This window comes from Phocoena phocoena, chromosome 3, assembly GCF_963924675.1.
Source record: "Phocoena phocoena chromosome 3, mPhoPho1.1, whole genome shotgun sequence".
Lineage (NCBI taxonomy): Eukaryota > Metazoa > Chordata > Mammalia > Artiodactyla > Phocoenidae > Phocoena > Phocoena phocoena.
In genome coordinates, this window is record NC_089221.1 from 137,556,476 (window position 1) to 137,575,564 (window position 19,089).

Genomic DNA, 19,089 nt, shown 5'->3' on the forward strand with positions numbered 1-19,089 from the left:
GTCCTTATGCTTACTGTGAAATATGGATATCATCCATTACTCACCCCATGAAATTCTTTTGAGGAGATAACATGTGAAAACATTACATAGTTCCAGCACTCAAAAGGCAGCTATAATTGAGATAATAAAATCAAAGTTCATTATCTTGAGGAATGTCCTAGATTTACCTTTTATCCAAAATGAAACAGAAATAAGATATGATTTCATATATTATAGAATTCTTCCTAAAATCAGAGTAAATTAGGTTTCAAGAAGAGGGAACAGAAGCCGTAACAGAAATGTTAGGTGACACATTTTTTAGAGTCCTGAAATTGTTTAAAAAAATATTTTATTTATTTAGGCTGTGCTGGGTCTTAGTTGTGGCATGTGGGATCTTCAGTTGCATGCAGGATCTTTTTTTTAGTTGCAGCACGTGCACTCTTAGTTGCAACATGCATGTGGGATCTAGTTCCCCGACCAGGGATCGAACCCAGACCCCCTGCATTGGGAGCGTGGAGTCTTACCCACTGGACCACCAGGGAAGTCCCTCCTGAAATTTTCTAATTCAAACACACAGAAGCTAACCCAGGCTTCTTGCCAGTCCTATAGATCACTTGTCTGCCAGGTATTTGTTTTTTTTTTTTTGTTAAATATTATTTATTTATTGAGGCTGTGCCAGGTCTTGGTTGCAGCATGCGGGATCTTTAGTTGTGGCACGTGGACTCTTAGTTGCGGCATGCACGTGGGATCTGATTCCCGGACCAGAGATCGAACCTGGGCCCCCTGCATTGGGAGCGTGGAGTCTTACCCACTGGACCACCAGCAAAGTCCCCAAATATTTGAAATAATGCTGCAAACCACTCACAGTTAAGTATTCTGTTATACATCTTTATCAACAAAAGATAAATAAAATACAAAATAGACACTAATATCAGACTATGTTGAACAAGTCTATGTTAAGGTAGGAATATGAAAATGTAAATTTTTGACACTCTTAAAGTAGGTAAGAATTCGATGTATTTGCATTGCTGTTTTAATTTCATACTGGTCTGAATCTAGATACCATGTATATCCACAGAATTTGATAATCTGATTCAGTTACTCTCCCACCAGCACTATTTCTGAGATGCTAACTTAATGCAATATTCTAGTGGGTTTTGGTAGTTTAGAAAAGCCAGTGAGCTGTTAAAAGTCAATGTCCTTGTGTCAGGGGTTTTAAACAGGCTGTTTTCACTGATCCCACTCTCACTGTCAGTACTATCTTCACAGTGTTCTTAGAAGAAGGCTAAAAATTGCAGCAATCTCAGTTACTAATAGCCCTACAAGCTATACTTGTAATTCTTTGAAGAAACCTTCAACTTCAGGTTTTGCTTTTTGCAAATTTTACAAAAAGACACCTGCTGGCTATGAAGATTAGGTACAAGAGTTATTCTATAATCTTTTAAAAATCTAATATTCATGATTGTTATATAAAGGCAATCACAATTAAAACAGCAATTAGTATCCCAGACCATATCCTCTATGCTAAAGAAAAGGATTTCTGTGTCTAAACACTCATGTCTAGAATGGTAAAAGACCTAGTACTAACACTGACTCAAGGGTGACAAAATAGTTTTTTTTCCATGTAAAGCCTAACGCATTTAGTTCTGAGTATAAGATACAAGGAAATGTTCTGAAAATCAAAATTTTATAACCAAGTGGAAAACAGGATTATTACTACACAGACTGACATCAGGGATAAAGTTTTCACACGTTCTACAGTCCTTTCAGTAACCCAGAGCTCAAGATAGGATATTAGCTTCAGATCAGAAAAATCCAAGAAGGCAAAAAGAAATGATTATCAAATAACTAGTGTTATAGTTACTACTAATTTAAAAAAACTGAAGCCCTTGTTTTGAGAAAGAGTAACTAACTGCCTTCAAAATGAGTGCTAACACTAGATAAAGGGCCATAAAAATTGAGGAAATGAAGTTTGAAACTTAATAAATAAATGTTAAGATATTTGTGATAGGTGGAGAGCCAAGACCTTTTTCCACATCATTAATATAAAATTGGAAATAAAATCTTAATCTGCACTTAATATACCGCTTTTTTTTTCTTCTCTGTTTCTTCAGTATGGAAAGGAATGAATTTACTATAAGTCTTCTGGATGCTTTAAAGTCAGGCAGCAAGGAGAGTAGATACAGATTTTTCCATTGATAATCATCAGCAAGAATCTAAAAGAATGTATCAGCAGAGTCTATCTTCGGTGACCATCTGCGACCAGTTACTACTGTCCGAGGAAGGAGGCCATGGGGTCATCTGGCCTCTGACGCTTCATTCTGTAGGCCTCCATTTCCTCTTCAGTGGGTTCCCGAGTTTCATATATGCTACTGTAAGGCCGCTTCCTCTCATCAATCTGCATGATCTCCTTGACATGAAGAAGACGGGCCTCCTCTGCATTCAGTGCCTATAGTGAGAAGAAAGAAATGAGTACCGTGGCTCTACATCAGATCTCTTTTGTGCAAAAGTGGTAGAGTACCAGAAGACCCCACTGAGTATGAACTACTACATCAAAAACCTAGATTGTGGGCTTCCCTGGTGGCACAGTGGTTGAGAGTCCGCCTGCCGATGCAGGGGACACGGGTTCGTGCCCTGGTCCAGGAAGATCCCACATGCCGCGGAGTGGCTGGGCCCGTGCGCCATGGCCGCTGAGCCTGCGCGTCTGGAGCCTGTGCTCCGCAACGGGAGACGCCACAATGGTGAGAGGCCCGCGTACCGCAAAAAAACCAAAAACAACAAAAAACCTAGATTGCCTGGAAGAGCTTGCGAGTCAGCCCTTTCGCTGTCAAGCTACAACTAATCACTATTTGGCTCGTACATTTTCATAGAGCACAATACATTCTATGACATTTTCAATGAAATTTCAAAGAAATTTTATTTAACAACGAAAATTGAATGAGGTTTATTTTACTGACAGAAGCCGGCAACTGATGCTTTTTGGTGGCGACTGCAATTCTGACTTTTCCCAAGACTTGCTGAAACTTACAAATTATAGAGCCAGATGGCAAGTCTCTCTGGCGAACATGTCATAACTCTAAAATAACAACTATACCAAGCATTTTTCTTCTGTGCATTAGTGATATTCAACAAATAGTTCAAGAAGCAGGCAATACCGAGACACACAAAATCTCTATTTGTATTCTACACCTGATAGGTGACCTGAGCAAATCACCCAGACTAGGGGCTCATTTGCTCATTTTTAAAATGAGCTTGTAAATAGGACTAGAGAATTTCCTAAGGTCGCTACAAATAAAGAATGCTGTGGTCACTTTTACTGTTTATTTAGCCTTCACAAAGTACCTTTTTCAATTTTTCATGTTTCTTTTCTTCGTCATCACTCTCTGAACTGCTCTTTCGATGCTTCCTCTTCTTCTTTTTCTTCTTTTTCTCCTCTTTTAGTTTTTCCTGATGCATCTGATTGCGAGGATGCAAATATAGTGTTGTTACTGCCAAAACAAAGTTCTAGCACAAGTTTTAAAGTCCTCCCTCCAAGACTTAAAAATTCAGGACAACTGATCATGGACTTACCTCCATGAGGGTCTGAGGTTTTTTCACAGATTCTTCTCCAGTTGTATCATTTATAATACACTCCTCTGAATTCTGTGGGAAAATATATGTAATCTAACTTGAGAGTCATAGTTACCAGTCATCTAAGAAAAAGTTAAAATTTGAAACATAAAAATATATGTTTCATATAAATTTTGACTTAAGAACTTTGGCTATTGTTCACTTTTAAGCACTAGAGGGCAATTACTTACAGCAGTCTCCTTCCCAGCTTCGCCAGTACAATAGGAATACTTGAAAAAAGAGTGACAGCATTTGTATCCCCAACGGCCTTCTTTCCAATAAGAGCCCCAGATATGCTGCAGAGAGACACAGAGAGGTTATTTAAAAATGAACCTGAAACCAGGGTCTCTCATATACTGTTTTTCTTTCTTTTTTTAAAAAAATTCTATCATTAATTAATTTGTTTTTAAAAATTGAAGTATAGTTGATTTACCATGTCGTGTTAGTTTTAGGTGTACAGCACAGTGATTCAGTTATAAATATATTCATTTTCAGATTCTTTCCTCTTATAGGTTATTACAGAATATTGAGTATAGTCCCCTGTGCTATACAGTAGGTCCTTGTTGGTTATTCTCATATACTGGTGATAAAAGGAGGAAAATTATTGGGATGCTAGGGCTAACTAACAGGGAGAAGGTGTGGTTACAACGGTCTTACATTCTATGCCCCCCCAAAATTAAAAATTTTAGGCTATCTGACTTCTCTTGAAAAATTGAGGACTGGGAAATTCTGGGCTCACATTCCCACTTGTCAATAACTGGCTGTTGCTGACCAGTGGATGCCCCTATTAGACAGGGCTTGTGTTCTCTAGTTTATAAAATTTGCCTGGCTCATTTCACTCATCTGTGATTACTGGCCTAGCTCCTATTAGGTAGCTAGGTTTTTGACTCTTACTTAGAGAGACAAGTGTAGTTTGGGTACTTAAAGTACAGCAAATTATATGCTTTATCATGCGATGCAATATGACATACACTGTATCACCTATGAAGTGTTCCTGTTAACTTTAATCAAGCCTTTAGATCTGAATTCCTGTTTATAGGAAATACAGGGAATACAGGAATAAGTTATATATCACTAGGAACCAGTCAAATACAGGATATGAGACAGTTTACAAGATAACTGGCATGATCTGTTAGAGTCACTGTCATGACAAAGGGGAGATACATGCTAGAAAAAAGAGAGATAATAACCAAATAACAAAATAAACGTAAGCTGTGACTGGAATCTGTGTCTCACACTCACGCACAAAACAGTTATCCCCACTCCAACCAAAAAAACCCAAACAGTTATTTAAAGGCATTTTGGGGTATATTTTGGAAAATGTGATAAAGGACTAGAGATTAGGTGATATTAAGGCATTAATGTCAATTTTCTGAAGTGTGATAATGGTAATGTAGTTATATAGGAGAACATCCTTAATTTTAGGGTACATGATACAGTGTTACGGGTGAAATGTCATGATATCTGTAATTTCCAAATGTTTCAGTCAAAAAAATATACAGTTACTTACACACACTCTCTCTCACACACACACACACACACACACACACACACACTCTTCTAGACAAAGCGTATATGGCGATCTGTAAAAAAAAATTTGAATCTAGATGGTGGGTATATGAGTAAAAATAATAGTATTCTGTCACATTTTGGGAAAATTTCATAAAACAGCAATTGGTGCAGCCACTGTGGCAAACAGTATGGAGCTTTCTCAAAAAAACTAAAAATAAAACTACCATATGACCCAGCAGTTCCACTCCTGGGTATATATCTGATAAACACAAAAAACTAATTCGAAAAGATACATGCACCCCAATGTTCACAGTAGCATTATTTACAATTGCCAAGATATGGAAGCAACCTAAATGCCCATCAACAGATGAATGAATAAAGATGTGGTGTACATATATACAATGGCAAACTACTCAGCCATAAAAAAGAACAAAATTTTACCATCTGCAGCAACATGGACGGACTCGAAGGGCATTATGCTAAGTGCAATAAGTCAGACAGAGAAAGACAAATACTGTATGATATCACTGACATGTGGAATCTAAAAAATACGACTAGTGAATATAACAAAAAAAGAAGCAGACTCACAGATATAGAGAACAAACTAGTGGTTACCAGTGGGGAGGAGGGGAGAAGCAGTATATAGGGGTCAGGGAGTGGAAGGTATAAACTACTGGGTGTAAGACAGGCTACAAGGATGTATTGTACTATGTGGGGAATACAGCCAATATTTTGTAATAACTGTAAATGCTGTATAACCTTTAAAAATTGTATTAAAAAATAAGACAAAGTTAAAATGCAAAAAAACAAAATGAAACACAACGACTTACTAATGAAAAATACAATCCAGAGCAAAATGCTAACAAGGATACAAAAATAATTCTGGTTGAACACATACAGTATGATTGTGGATCTTCACATCCTCCTCATACTTGGAGGAGGCAACAGCCCGCTCCTGTCCTTTGATGACTGTCCCATGTCTTGAGTACTCCACGTAGTCTTCGGTCTGAGCTAAAAGCAGTTCAGCTGGAGGGGCATCCAAGTGTTCTTGGCCACCGTACTAAAAGGACATTGAACATTATTAAATATATTTTACAAAGATTTGCATTCAAATCTCTACTGAAGGGTTTATTTCCAATCAGGAAGATTAGAGGACTATTCTTCATGGGCTTTGTTATACAAAACACAGTGAAAAAAATGTCACCAAATTTTCACAGGCAAATAAAAGATGTCTCAATTGCTACTCATCTGTTGAGTGTGGTAAATTACAAAATGCTCATAAAATTCCCCTTATCCTCTGTGCATGCCCATTTGCCACATGACTTTGCTGCTCCTTCCCTTGAATCTGGGCCTGGCCAGGCTACTTGTTCTGGCCTATGGAACACTGGCAAATATGATGTAAGCAAAGACCTGAAAAACACTTGTGCACTGGGGCACACTTTGTTGCTAGTTTCTGGTATCCTGAGAATGCCATGTAAAGAAGCTGGGCTAGCCTATCAGAGGATAAGAACCCATGTGGGGCAGAGATGAGCTGTTCCAGGTGGGCCTTCTCAGGACAGATGAGGGCTGCTAACTGCTAGAAACCAAAGTGAGGCCATTCTAGATCATCCAACTTCAGATAGGCAGACTCAGACCAGGAGACCCAGCTGGCATACAAAATGGTGAGAAATAAGAAACGTTTATTTAAACTATTTTTTTTTTTAAACTATTACATTTTGAGGTGATTTGTTTTGCTGCAAAAGCTCACTGATATAGTTTCACTGATACTGTATACCAATTGATTGCATCAGTGGAAGGACAGGACTAATCCTAATGGATTAAAATGGACTGTATATTGTATTCCAAATGTAAATCAGATGTTTATTAACTGATAATTTCTATTTAAGAAATGTCTTCCTTTAGCAGTTTGGTCAAAATTACCTTTTCCAGGATGCTTTCTTTCTGCTGTTCTTTGAAGTCTTCTTTCTTGACTTTGAAGGACTTATACAACAGCTCTAGTTTTGTAGGATCAGCTTGCAGATGCACTTCAGACCCCTTGTCATAGGCTTCCCAAGCAAACACTAGGGTAATTAAAAACATCGTAATGAGCTGTCACCTACATTGTTTTCATGCTTCTTGGAAACAAGCTTTAAAAAATGCCCCTAAATTTCTTATGAGCTGATACAAAATACCTTGACATAGAGAAAACACTTACATTGTGTCTGAGCCATTGAAATGGTATCACCTGTGTATCTAACAAAGTTATCCCCCGCGTAGCTCACTCTGTAAACACAAATTAAAAAAAACTGTTTCAGAGATTGATTTCTTTAAAGAAATTCTTCTCTGACCTGACCATAGGTGATGCTCATTTTAATTCAGATTGTGGTTTATGAATAAAAGCTCCCCTCCCCTACCTTGAAATTTTTTTTTTTTTTTTTTGCGGTACGTGGGCCTCTCACTGTTGTGGCCTCTCCCATTGCGGAGCACAGGCTCCAGGCGCACAGGCTCAGTGGCCATAGCTCACGGGCCCAGCCGCCCTCTTGAAATCTTTACACTGAACTTGGTACTTACTCATCTGGATTCTTTCCTGCATTGGCATAGGGATTCTCTCTCATCGCTCTGGTTTTGGGATCATAGTAAGCAGAATTTGGATCTAAATTCCGCAAATACTAGAAGGAAAAAAATATTTTAAGGCTGTGTTAATGTTTACTTTCATCAAAGAAGATTTCAGCAGACTAGTAGGAGGAGCCAATTAAATGTGTGTGTGCATGTCTGGGGTACAGGTGAAGAGAAAGAAAACCGGAATGACACCTAACCTTGGAATGACTGACTATATTACCCATATACTACCGAGGTACCATATCAGTAGACAAAATTTAGGCTGGGAAGACAAATATTTTTTGAATATGTATGTTGAGTTGGCAAGGCTTACTTTTGCAATATCTTCTCGAATCCTGAGATTCCGGACAGTAATTCGTCTCTTAGAGTCAAAATTCTGTCCAGGCATGTCAATGTCATCTGCATATTTATCTTCATCCTCATCTTCACTGTTATGATCTTTTTCCTGAAAGAGGAAGAGAGAGGGAAAAAAATTTTTAAGAAAAAAAGAGCAGCATCTAGTTCTTGTTTTCCCTTTAACCAAACCCTTACTCACTGTGTTCTTTAAACCTATTATTATTATGAATTATATATTACTATTAATATTAGCCATCAGAACTTTAAAAATTTCATGTATATCCAGATAGGGCATATATTTACTACCGTCTGAGAATTTGGTTCCTCTTCTCCCCACTGGTGTTTTGGAGAATTCTGTGTCACGAAAGAAGGAAACGAATCTGTAATTGTATTCCACTGAATCAATTATTTAACACTTTAAAAACATAGTTAAAATAATATAACAAATTTAACTGAACAAATTCTTGTATTTCTCACTTGTAGCGAGCACATAAGTTTTGAGTACAAGTATGTCATTGTGAATAATTTTATTAGGTTGTCTACAAATCCAAAATTTTCATTGATGATAATAGGACTATAATCACACAAATGTAATAGAAAGATTAAGTTGATCAGTATACCTAAAAAATATTCATTTCATATGTATTCAATCTTCAGACATAACATTTTCATTAAACTTCACTGTTTTTCTATTAAGGCCAAAAAGAAAAGTTACCAGGATCATGTAATAAGTATCTTTAGAGCCAAAACAGCCTTAGTAAAATTTAGGCATTGAAGAAATCTACTCAGGTGACAACACGCTGTGATTTAAGAAGCGTGCAAAATCCTTGCCTCAAAGACACTCTTTCTTCATTAGCAGTTGGTCACGATATTCTCTATCTCCACAAAATGCTGAGAGCAAAGTGCTCAGTACTTCATCATGTCCTTTTAAAAAGGCTTCACACGTTTAAAACAATACCTTATACCATTAGTGGGGGGATGTGGAAACATGTGTATAAAAAAAATATATATATATATATGGTATATTGGTGGAAGCAAAAATTTGTACAGGCTTTCTGAATGCTAGCTAAGTGATAAGTCATCAAAATTTTTTTTTTTAAAGTCATCAAATTTTACATATACATATTCAGTGCATCAATAATTACACTTTTAGGAATTTATCATAAAGAAAAAATGTCTATTATATAAAGCCTTATAAGAATCTAGTGTTGGTATTGTACAAATAATTAGGAAAAAAACAGATCAACAAGAGATGATTGGTTATATAAAATATTGCACTCAATAAACACTGAACAACCATTAAAGTCATTCTGTCCAAGGTGTGGAAAAACACATATACTTTGCTACCATTTTTTTGGGGGGAAAAAAAAGAGGGAAGGATGGGAATAAGATTACATATTTGTATTTGTTTGTATTCACACAACAAACTCTGAAAGGATCTGTAAGAAAAATAAAAATGGTTATGGGGGGTGCTTCCCTGGTGGCACAGTGGTTGAGAGTCCGCCTGCCGATGCAGGGGACACAGGTTCGTGCCCCGGTCCGGGAGGATCCCACATGCTGCAGAGCGGCTGGGCCCGTGGGCCATGGCTGCTGAGCCTGCACGTCCGGAGCCTGTGCTCCGCAACGGGAGAGGCCACGACAGTGAGAGGCCCGCATACCACAAAAAAAAAAAAAAAATGGTTATGGGGGGTGAGGTTTAGAGATAGGGTGGATGGAGGCACATCTATCTTCTTAAATTATTTTGATTACTGAACCATGTGAATTTATATACAAATAAATGTTACAGGTCTACATTTAATGATACGGAGAACAAGTCCTCACTGCACTGTATATTGTTAAATTGAAAGAGTAGGTGATAAGTGAGTATGTAAAGATGAATCCATTTAAAAAACATGTTGTATGATAATCACACACATCCATGGATGTATGTGGGGGGTGTACTGGGACACTGAAAGGCCTACTTGAAAATGTTAACAGTTAACATAGGGGATATTTTTCTTATTTATAATTTTCTGTGTACTTTTTCTGAATATTTGTTGCCTTCAAAATTGGGAATTTTAAATATATATATATATTTTGGAGTTCTTACAAGTTGCCAGTTCAACAAAGGACATTTATATTGCTACACAGACAGCTAAATCTCTATAGTACACATAGCTCTACTATATGCAGTTAATCTTCATATCCAAATGGGCAAAATTCATACTTACTTTCCCAGTAAGTATGCTTACTGGGAAAATAAATTATAATATGTTTACAATAAACAACAACAAAGAATATGTTAGAAAAACAGAAAAAGGCCCTCTTCTTTTTTCCAGAGTTGGTAATGATTAACAAGAGCTACAAATTACCAAGTGTTTACTCTGTGATATGTATGCTAAACCTCCTGGTGGGGGTAGGTGTTGTTATCTCTGCTTTAGAGATGATCAACTGAGGCTCAGAGAGGCAAATTAATTTTTCTAGGACCACCTAGCTAGCCAGGGGCAGAGCTGGGTTTTAACATTATCTGTCTGTTAACTTGTGCTTTGAACCTGCCTGATAGGTAGCTTCTGTGACTGCTCAGACTTGGTGATTAACTTACCTAGTTGTGTTTTCTTTGTACTTATACTTGCTAAGGGTCCCTTTTAGAAGTTTAAACTCGACAACTAGAAAATGTTTATTATTTACTTATGCCATTAACTTGTTAAATGAAATGTTCACAACTCTAATAAGTATAATATACTCTATTAAGTTGACTGACTGGAAGAAAAAAAAGGAAAAAACCTGTCTGCAATACATCTTTTTTGTTAGTTTGAAAATTTTTTGCCTAGCTATAAAATTATTACATGTTCATTATGGAGAATGTGGGAAATACTAAAATAAATAAATAAAAAGAAAAATTCACTAATTCTATATTAAATGAGAACTGGTGTTCTGGTTGTCTTCCCTGTGTGGTAATATTGTAATATTTTACATGTGTCATTAAAATATAAGTGTTAGCCAGTGTTGTTACAAAGTTTTGACAAAAGTCATTTTACATTCTATCATGCAGAGGAAGGATAGCTCACTTCACTAATTCCCTATTAAACTATTTCAATTTCTTGCTGTTGTAAAAAGTGCTGCAGTGAACATCTTTGTGCATAATGACTTTTCTGAACACTAGAAAAAATTTAGGATGGATGGATTTACTAATTTAATTCCAGAAAAGGTATATAAATGTTTTATGGCAATATTCTCTCCAAAATGATTGCATCAATTTATAGTCGCATGAACCCTATAAGTCAGTTTTACTCTTTCTCCTCAATAGCACTTCTCTCTCCCTAAAATCTTTTCTAACTTGAGAGATATAAAATGAATTTTTTGTTTCAATCTTCATTTTTTGATTACTAGGAGTTTGAATTTTTTTTTAATGATCATTTTTATTACTTACAGCCTGTTCCACTAATTTTCCTGAGGCTAATTCTTCTTGGAGTTTTTGGGCTTTCAACGTTCGTTTTGCCTAAGAAAAAAGAAACATTTGAAATTTACTTAGTCAAATGAACATTTAATTTTTATATGTGTAAAATGCGTACGTTTATTGTTTTCAGTAAAGGTCACTGGACAAGGTCATGTTTTGTAGCTCTAGACCTCTGGCTCCTAAAGAGCAGGAGTTACAACGAATTCCCTAGTGGTCCAGTGGTTAGGATTTTGCACTCTCACTGCCAAGGGGCTGGGTTCGATCCCTGGTCTGGGAACTAAGATCCCAAAAGCCATGCAGTGTGGCCAAAAACTAAACGAACAAAACCCCCCCCCCCCCCAACTCTACTGAATGCTCTGTGGTGACTTAAATGGGAAGGAAATCTAAAAAGGAGTAGATACGTGTATATGTATAACTGATTCACTCTGCTGTACCTCAGAAACGAATACAGCATTGTAAAGCAACTATACTCCAATAAAAATTAATAAAAAAAAACATGAATGGATAAAGAAGATGTGTGGAATATATATACAATGGAATATTTAGGCATAAAGAATGAAATTTTGTCATTTGCAGCAACATGGATGGACTTGGAGGGCATTATGTTAAGTGAAATAGGTCAGAAAGAGAAAGACAAATACTGTATATTACTTGTATGTGGAATCTAAAAAAATACAACTGCTGAATAAAACAAGAAAGAAGCACACTCACAGAGAACTAACTAGTGGTTAGCAATGAATAGAGGAAAGGGGGGAGGGGTAATAGAAGGGTAGGAAATTTTAAAAAGGGGGGGTTATTATAGGATTATATGAAATCATGTGTGTGAAACTTCTGAAAATTGTAAGGCACTGTAGAATTTAATGACTCTCATTCAATAAAAAAAACTAAATTAAAAAACAAAAAAACAGGATGAACTGGGAGATTGGGATTGACATATATACACTAATATGTATAAAATAGATAACTAATAAGAACCTGCTGTATAAAAAAATTAAGTTAAAAAAACCCGAAAACAAAAAACCCCCCCAAAAAACAAAAAATGAAAATGAGTTGGATTCAATCAGCCATATTTAAACAGGAGTTACAAACTCCTGTTTGAACCAGGCATTAATGTAAACCAAGTTAGACACCACCAGGGGTAAACTGCAGAGAACAATCCCTGTTGACGAGGTGCCACCTGACTCGAGATGACTGACCTCTCCAGGCTGGCCCAGGATTACTGCATATTTCACTGTTCAAGAAATATAAAATTCAGATTTTTATGTGAAATCCCATGATTTTAAATGCTAACTCTACTTAAAAACAAAAACAAAAAAAGCAATGTGCCTGTGGTGTTTGAAAAATGGGAGTGAGTAGGTGAAATCATAACAGAAAAAATTTAGGTTAAATTAAAATAAAATTCAATTTTCTGAAATGACTTATCCTCTTCCCCTTCCCCCACCCTGAAATGCTATGTGAGACAAGTATAAAACAGGCCCATAGGCAAGATAGAGTCTGGGGGCCAAGAGTTTCTAAAAGAAAGGAAAAAGCTTTGGACACTAATCTGTTCTAATGCTTCCAGTATTTTTTGCAACCTAAGTCATGGAGTAAAGGACAATATAAGAATGAAATAAAAAGAAATTGCTGCCAAATAGGGCTAGCACACTGTTTATTTCACTATTCAATTAGGCTTACTACTACTACAATAATAAAAATGCCATCCTTTTTATACTGCTTGAAGACTCAAAAAATAGAGTTGTTAAATTAGAGATACAGCAAAATGTACATTCTTTAAGGATAGCAGGAAAGCAGTGAACTGTGCTCACCAGATCAACTTTCGCATACTCTTCTACAATTTTCATGTGTTCTTCTGGATTGTAGCCGTTCCACCGATCCCTCTTCCCATCATAGTCAAACATCAGCTGAGGCTGGACGTGTTCATCTGGAGCTATATTAGTACCTGTAAATTTTGCTCCAACTCGCCTAGGTCTCTGGAAAACACAATAAGATTAAATCTTTTCCTAAGTATCTATAGCCCAGAGGAAAACTTCATATAATCTTTACAGAGTGGATGTGAACATACCATGGGACTTTATGGTTTATTCAATTATCATTTAGTCTTCCAGCAAAACTTCTGATGATGCTAAACTAATTTCATTCAAATTAATTTTTATTTAACTTGTACCTAAATATAGGTAATTAAAAAACAGAATGAAGCTCTCTGACAGGAATAAAGAGACTCTCTGACAACAGTTTCCAAAATTCTCAAAGGTGAACTCACCTCAAAGCAGTCTTTCTTTTTGTGTGTCATGGCTCCACAGTTTTCACATGCTCCTTTACGGTACTTAGTAGTTATGGAATTCTATAAATGGATGTAAAGAAAAACAAGGAAAATTTTTATTTATCTGAATAAGTTAAAAATAGCTTTGGCTCTCGTTCCTATATTGTCTAGTGAAATGATTTATTCATTAAGAGGAAAACCAGTTAGAATCTCCACTTTTTTTTTTTTAAATCTTTATTGGAGTATAATTGCTTTACAATGGTGTGTTAGTTTCTGCTTTATAACAAAGTGAATCAGTATACATATACATATGTTCCCATATCTCTTCCCTCTTGCATCTCCCTCCCTCCCACCCTCCCTATCCCACCCCTCTAGGCGGTCACAAAGCACCGAGCTGATCTCCCTGTGCTATGCGGCTGCTTCCCACTAGCTATCTATTTTATGTTTGGTAGTGTATATATGTCCATGCCACTCTCTCACTTTGTCACAGCTTACCCTGCACTTTTATAAATGAGAAAGTTTAAAGATTTCAGCAATATCAAATTTATAAAATATAGACACTAAAGTAGTATGTACTGTGAATTTTAATACCACATAAAAGGTCATATAATCTGTTTCTATTTTATATAGTATTGCTTTAGAGGTTCTTATATTAAGTTCTTAAAATAAAATCTCCATTTTCACATGCATATATACAAGTTGCATACATACCTCTTTTACACCCCTCTTGTACCAGTCTCCAGATGAGCTATACTGCTTTTGTTTCTCTGGCTGTGGTCTCTGGTGCTTTAAAGTAGGCCTTTTTGATGGATCAATATACCATGGCACTGAAGAAATATACTGAGGAATATGAGGATTGATGTCTCTGTAATAAAATAAAATTTTTTTAACAGAATGTTGAAAAATAATTGATATTACAATTACAAAGGTAGCCTATGCAGAATCTAAGAATAGAGATACTGTACTGGGAGGAGAAAGGCAGAATATGCTTGTTATCTCTATAATAAAAAAACAATTAAAAATAAAGAAAATATATTAGAGTGAAAAAATTTCCAACAAAGAAACTAAAAATAGTGATATAACTAAAGCGGAAGGAGAGATGAAGGAATATAGGGACCTATGTTAGTGAGATTAATCTTGTATCAGAGCAAGAACTAATAATGTCTAGAGTTGATTATAATAATGGTATAGGTATGTTATTTGGAGATGTGGAGGTATCAACCAGAAAAACTCAAAATAGACTGACAAGTACAGTCATCCCTCAGTATCTGAGAGGGACTGGTTCAGGACCTGCCTCAGATACCAAAACCTGCGGATGCTCAAGCTGCACAGTCGGGCCTCTGTATCCATGGTTTGGAATCCGAGGATTCAACCCATGGCAGATTGTGTAGTACTGCACGTAGTTATTGAAAAAAATCTGAGTATAAGTGGACCCACACATTTCAAACCTGTGTTGTTCAAGGGTCAACTATAGTCACTTGTGTAGAGTAGGACAGGGAGTGGGAAAACCGAAAAGGACTTCAGCTATTCATTACAAGTCCTTCATTATTATGATTACTAAACCTTATACATATGAGTTTAATAAAATAAATAAAAACAAAAATGATGTAAATGATAAAGATGGCTTCCTGTCAAGGCAAAGGATGAGAAATTGGTAAACCAAGTAGACATTTATTTGAATTCTGAACAGATCTTGCAAAAAAAATTAAAGTACTTACTTTCCTTCTTCATCAACTTCTGCAGGGGCATTACCCAATTTTCGCTGTTCTTCTAGCTCCTTCTTCTTTCTCCAGTCCTCTCTGGTCATCTTCTTTGGTTCCTCCAAACTCATTTCTTTGGACCCCGAAAGGGTGGCCACATTACCTGCATCCATGGCTGCAGCTGACATGGTTATCTGGCCTTCTCTATGAAAAGGAAGAAATATCTATTAGTATAAACTAGCCCTTGGTGAATTCACCAGTGAAACTATCAGAAGTACACTGTAGGGCTTCCCTGGTGGCGCAGTGGTTGAGAGTCCGCCTGCTGACGCAGGGGATATGGGTTTGTGCTCCGGTCTGGGAAGATCCCACATGCCGTGGAGCGGCTGGGCCCTTGAGCCATGGCCGCTGAGGCTGCGTGTCCGGAGAGTGTGCTCCGTAAGGGGAGAGGCCACAACAGTGAGAGGCCCGCGTACCGCAAAAAAAAAAAAAAAAAAGTACACTCTAATGACACGTACTGTGTGTTATACAGAATGTTTCATATTCTAGACATTATTAGTTAACTTCTTGCTCTGATACAAGATTAATCACTAACATAGGTCCCTATCTTCCTAAATCTCTCCTCCCCCTTTAGTTATATCACTATTTTTAGTTTCTTTGTTGGAAATTTTTTCACTCTAATATAAATTATTTTATTTTTAATTTTTTTTATTATAGAGATAACAAGCATATTCTGTCTCTCCCTTCCCACTACAACATCTCTATTCTTAGATTCTGTACAGACTACCTTTGTAATTGTAATATCAATTATTTTTCAACTTATGTCTTTTTCTTCATAGTATCTGTAAGGGAAGGTCTCTTTCCCCTCCACAAAAGTCTTTATATACTGTTGCAGTTTTTCTCTCAACTCTAAGTGGAGAGAGACATACACATGTATTTAAAATTTCATGAGACTTTCTCTCATATATATTCCCGAATTCCTCTCTACGTAAGTGTCTCAAACTTTTCTACCACACTAACCCTTAATGAGTACGTAGGGTCCTATCTCTGTTCCTCTTAAAGACTGGATGCTTTAAGATTTACCTATATTCATCGTCTCTATTTCCTCATCTTCTGCTTCCCTTCTCAATCACTTTGATTTAGCTCCCACACCCCTCCCCCCACTCCAAAGATACCACTAAGTTATCAATGTGCCTAGTCCTCTGGACATTTTTCAGTTCTGTTCCTTCCCCTTTTGATATATTCTTATTCTTTGACTTTATGTGACATTATACTCTCCTGGTTTTTCTTGTACCCCTCTCGCTGCTTCTCCTGAATCCTTTGTAAGTTCATCCATTTCTGCCCAGTTATTTTATTTTGGATTCCACAAGGGTTAATCCTGGGGCCTTCTTCATCACTCTAAACTCCACCAGAGGACAAGCTCGTCTATTTCCAAGGTTTCGATAGCCACAGTATACAACTGCTGGCTCTCCAATTTATTTCTCTACTCCAGACCTTTTGTCTGAGCTTCCAATAAATATATTCCAATTGCTTACTTCAAAGTACCTCCACTTAAATGTCTCTGAGAAACCTGAACTCAACAAATCTTAATTCAAATTCATAATCTTCAACTAAAAAAAATTCATAATCTTCTCTATGAAATCTTTTTCCACTGTTCCCTCTCTTGATGAAAGACACCACCATCCATCCCTTTTCATAAGTGTTCCAGCTAATTCCCACACCTATTTCATCACTAAGTAACGTTATTTTCACCTTCTGAATATCACTCAAATCCATTTACTTCTACTGTAAATAACCTTAGTGTTAATACTTTTCCCTACCAGTCTCTCCCAATTCCCTCCAATCAGTTTTCCACACTGCAGTGTTATTTTTTCAAAACACAGATTTGATCATATCATGTCCACTACCCAAGCTTAAAACCCTCTAATGCAGCTCTGTCCAAGAGAAATATAATGCCAGGCCTATATGTCATTTAAAATATTCCACAGCCATACTAGAAAAGTAAAAAGAAACAGGTAAAATTATTTTTGCAGTATTTAACCCAATATACCCAACATATTATCATTTCAACATAGGAAAAAATCTGTTTAGACTTAGAAAAACTAAGTCTTTAAAATGTGACATGGATTTTACACGTATTCAGACTAGCCAACATTTCAAGTGCTTAAGAACCACAACAGTTAACAGCTACTGTACTGGACAGTTAAGCCCCAATGGCATCTTATAATTCTTACTTTAAAAACCACTGAAGACAGTCCTGGTCTGACTGGGCACAGGTACTACGACTGAGGCCTAGGACGGCGGCTTCCTTCTAGGTCCCCGTTCCCTCCTCAACGTGGCGTTCATCAGTCTCGTAAGAATATTTGTAACAATTAGGAGCCTTTGGTCCACTTCTCGGGGTTCTTCACCCTCACCCACCTCCCTCTTGAAGTTCTCACAATATTTCCCTACCCGGTCCCGCCGCTGCTGACACCAAGACAGCCGGACATGAAGGAAGCCGACCATCTATGTTTACTTCCTGACCTCCTCCCTCTCCCAGCAGCCCCTGCGGCACCTTCCGGACGACCCACACATGCGCGCTAAGAACTCTTCGAGTCTCAGAATCCCAAGCGGAGCTGGTCTCGCGAGATGTTGAGCGGTGTCCGTTTCTCTACTGTGGGTCTATGAAATGGGTTAGGTTTGAGCAGCTTCTTTTTCGGTCTGTTCTTTGAAACTCTTTTTTAAGAGTCGCCGCGTCATACGACGTAAAACAAAACAAGCAAAGAAAAACGTAGTAGAGAGCAGACGACAGCTTAAGCCTCACTAGAGCGCTGTGAAATGAAGGGGGAAGTGCGTGAAGTTAAAAAAAAAAAGTTAAAATTAGCATTAATTAGTAGCCAGGTAGTGTAACACGCTGGGGACAAGGTAAACACAAAGTGTCTTCCTCTCCTCGAATTTACATCATACGGAGTGAGAAAGACACTGAATTATTCAAAAATGTATAGTTCTAGAAAGCCGCTATGAAAGGTATACCAGGTGCTATGAGAACATGAGGCATTATTCCGTAATTGTGACACCTCGTCCCAATGTGATATTGTATTTTACCATTAGGAAAAAAATACTATAAAACGATTTCCATTTTGGGAAAACAGTAATATTTATGACATCTCAACCTTCCTTTATAATATGAAATAAAATACTGTAAAATATTAATGTTGGAGTAGAATCCCCCTCCCCTTTTTTTTTTGGTCCTATCCTCTCTCTTCCGGTCACGTTTTATTTTTCAAAACAGTATGTGTTCCTTTCAAATGTCAGAGTGACATCCTTGCTTCAATAAGAGATCTCATCGTAATATAATCTATTTTTTCTTATTAAGAATGTTCAGTGCTTAGCATAGGAATGTAAATATTAATTTTGATTTTACAGGGCAATAGTTGAAGGGACAGAAGTTGTCAGAAAATAGTCTGAAAGTGAGTAGTCTGAATCACTCACATTTTGCTTTTTTTTAATATATATTTTATTTATTTTTGGCTGTGTTGGGTCTTCGTTGCTGCGCGCGGGCTTTCTCTAGTTGCAGCGAGTGGGGGCTACTCTTAGTTGCGGTGCACAGGCTTCTCATTGCAGTGGCTTCTCTTGTTGCGGAGCATGGGTTCTAGGCATGTGGGCTCAGTAGTTGTGGCACG

General features: G+C 37.0%; 1 protein-coding gene across 1 annotated transcript; it reads right to left on the reverse strand.

Annotated features, from left to right (window-relative positions):
- Positions 1-1,726: 1,726 nt before the first annotated feature.
- On the reverse strand, positions 1,727-17,948 carry SLU7 (SLU7 homolog, splicing factor). Its single transcript, XM_065873615.1, has 16 exons — positions 17,879-17,948; positions 15,449-15,632; positions 14,442-14,595; positions 13,731-13,811; positions 13,276-13,440; positions 11,444-11,512; positions 8,341-8,388; positions 8,012-8,143; positions 7,651-7,748; positions 7,295-7,362; positions 7,021-7,160; positions 5,999-6,160; positions 3,780-3,884; positions 3,550-3,621; positions 3,322-3,435; positions 1,727-2,428 (listed from the first exon to the last, which is right to left on the reverse strand). Exons 2-16 carry the CDS (start codon positions 15,616-15,618, stop codon positions 2,249-2,251), a joined length of 1,758 nt encoding a protein of 585 aa, XP_065729687.1. The 5' UTR covers positions 15,619-15,632; positions 17,879-17,948; the 3' UTR covers positions 1,727-2,248.
- Between the last annotated feature and the right edge of the window lie 1,141 nt (positions 17,949-19,089).

Bases quoted from the DNA above. Each gene is read 5' to 3' on its own strand.
- SLU7 (XM_065873615.1), bottom strand. From the start codon at position 15,618: ATGTCAGCTGCAGCCATGGATGCAGGTAATGTGGCCACCCTTTCGGGG. The intron at 8,389-11,443 runs GTAAGTAATAAA...TTCGTGACACAG, and splicing joins GAAAATTAGTGGAACAGGCT to AATTCTCCAAAACACCAGTG. The intron at 6,161-7,020 runs GTAATTTTGACC...ATGTCCTTTTAG, and splicing joins AAGAAAGCATCCTGGAAAAG to TACGGTGGCCAAGAACACTT.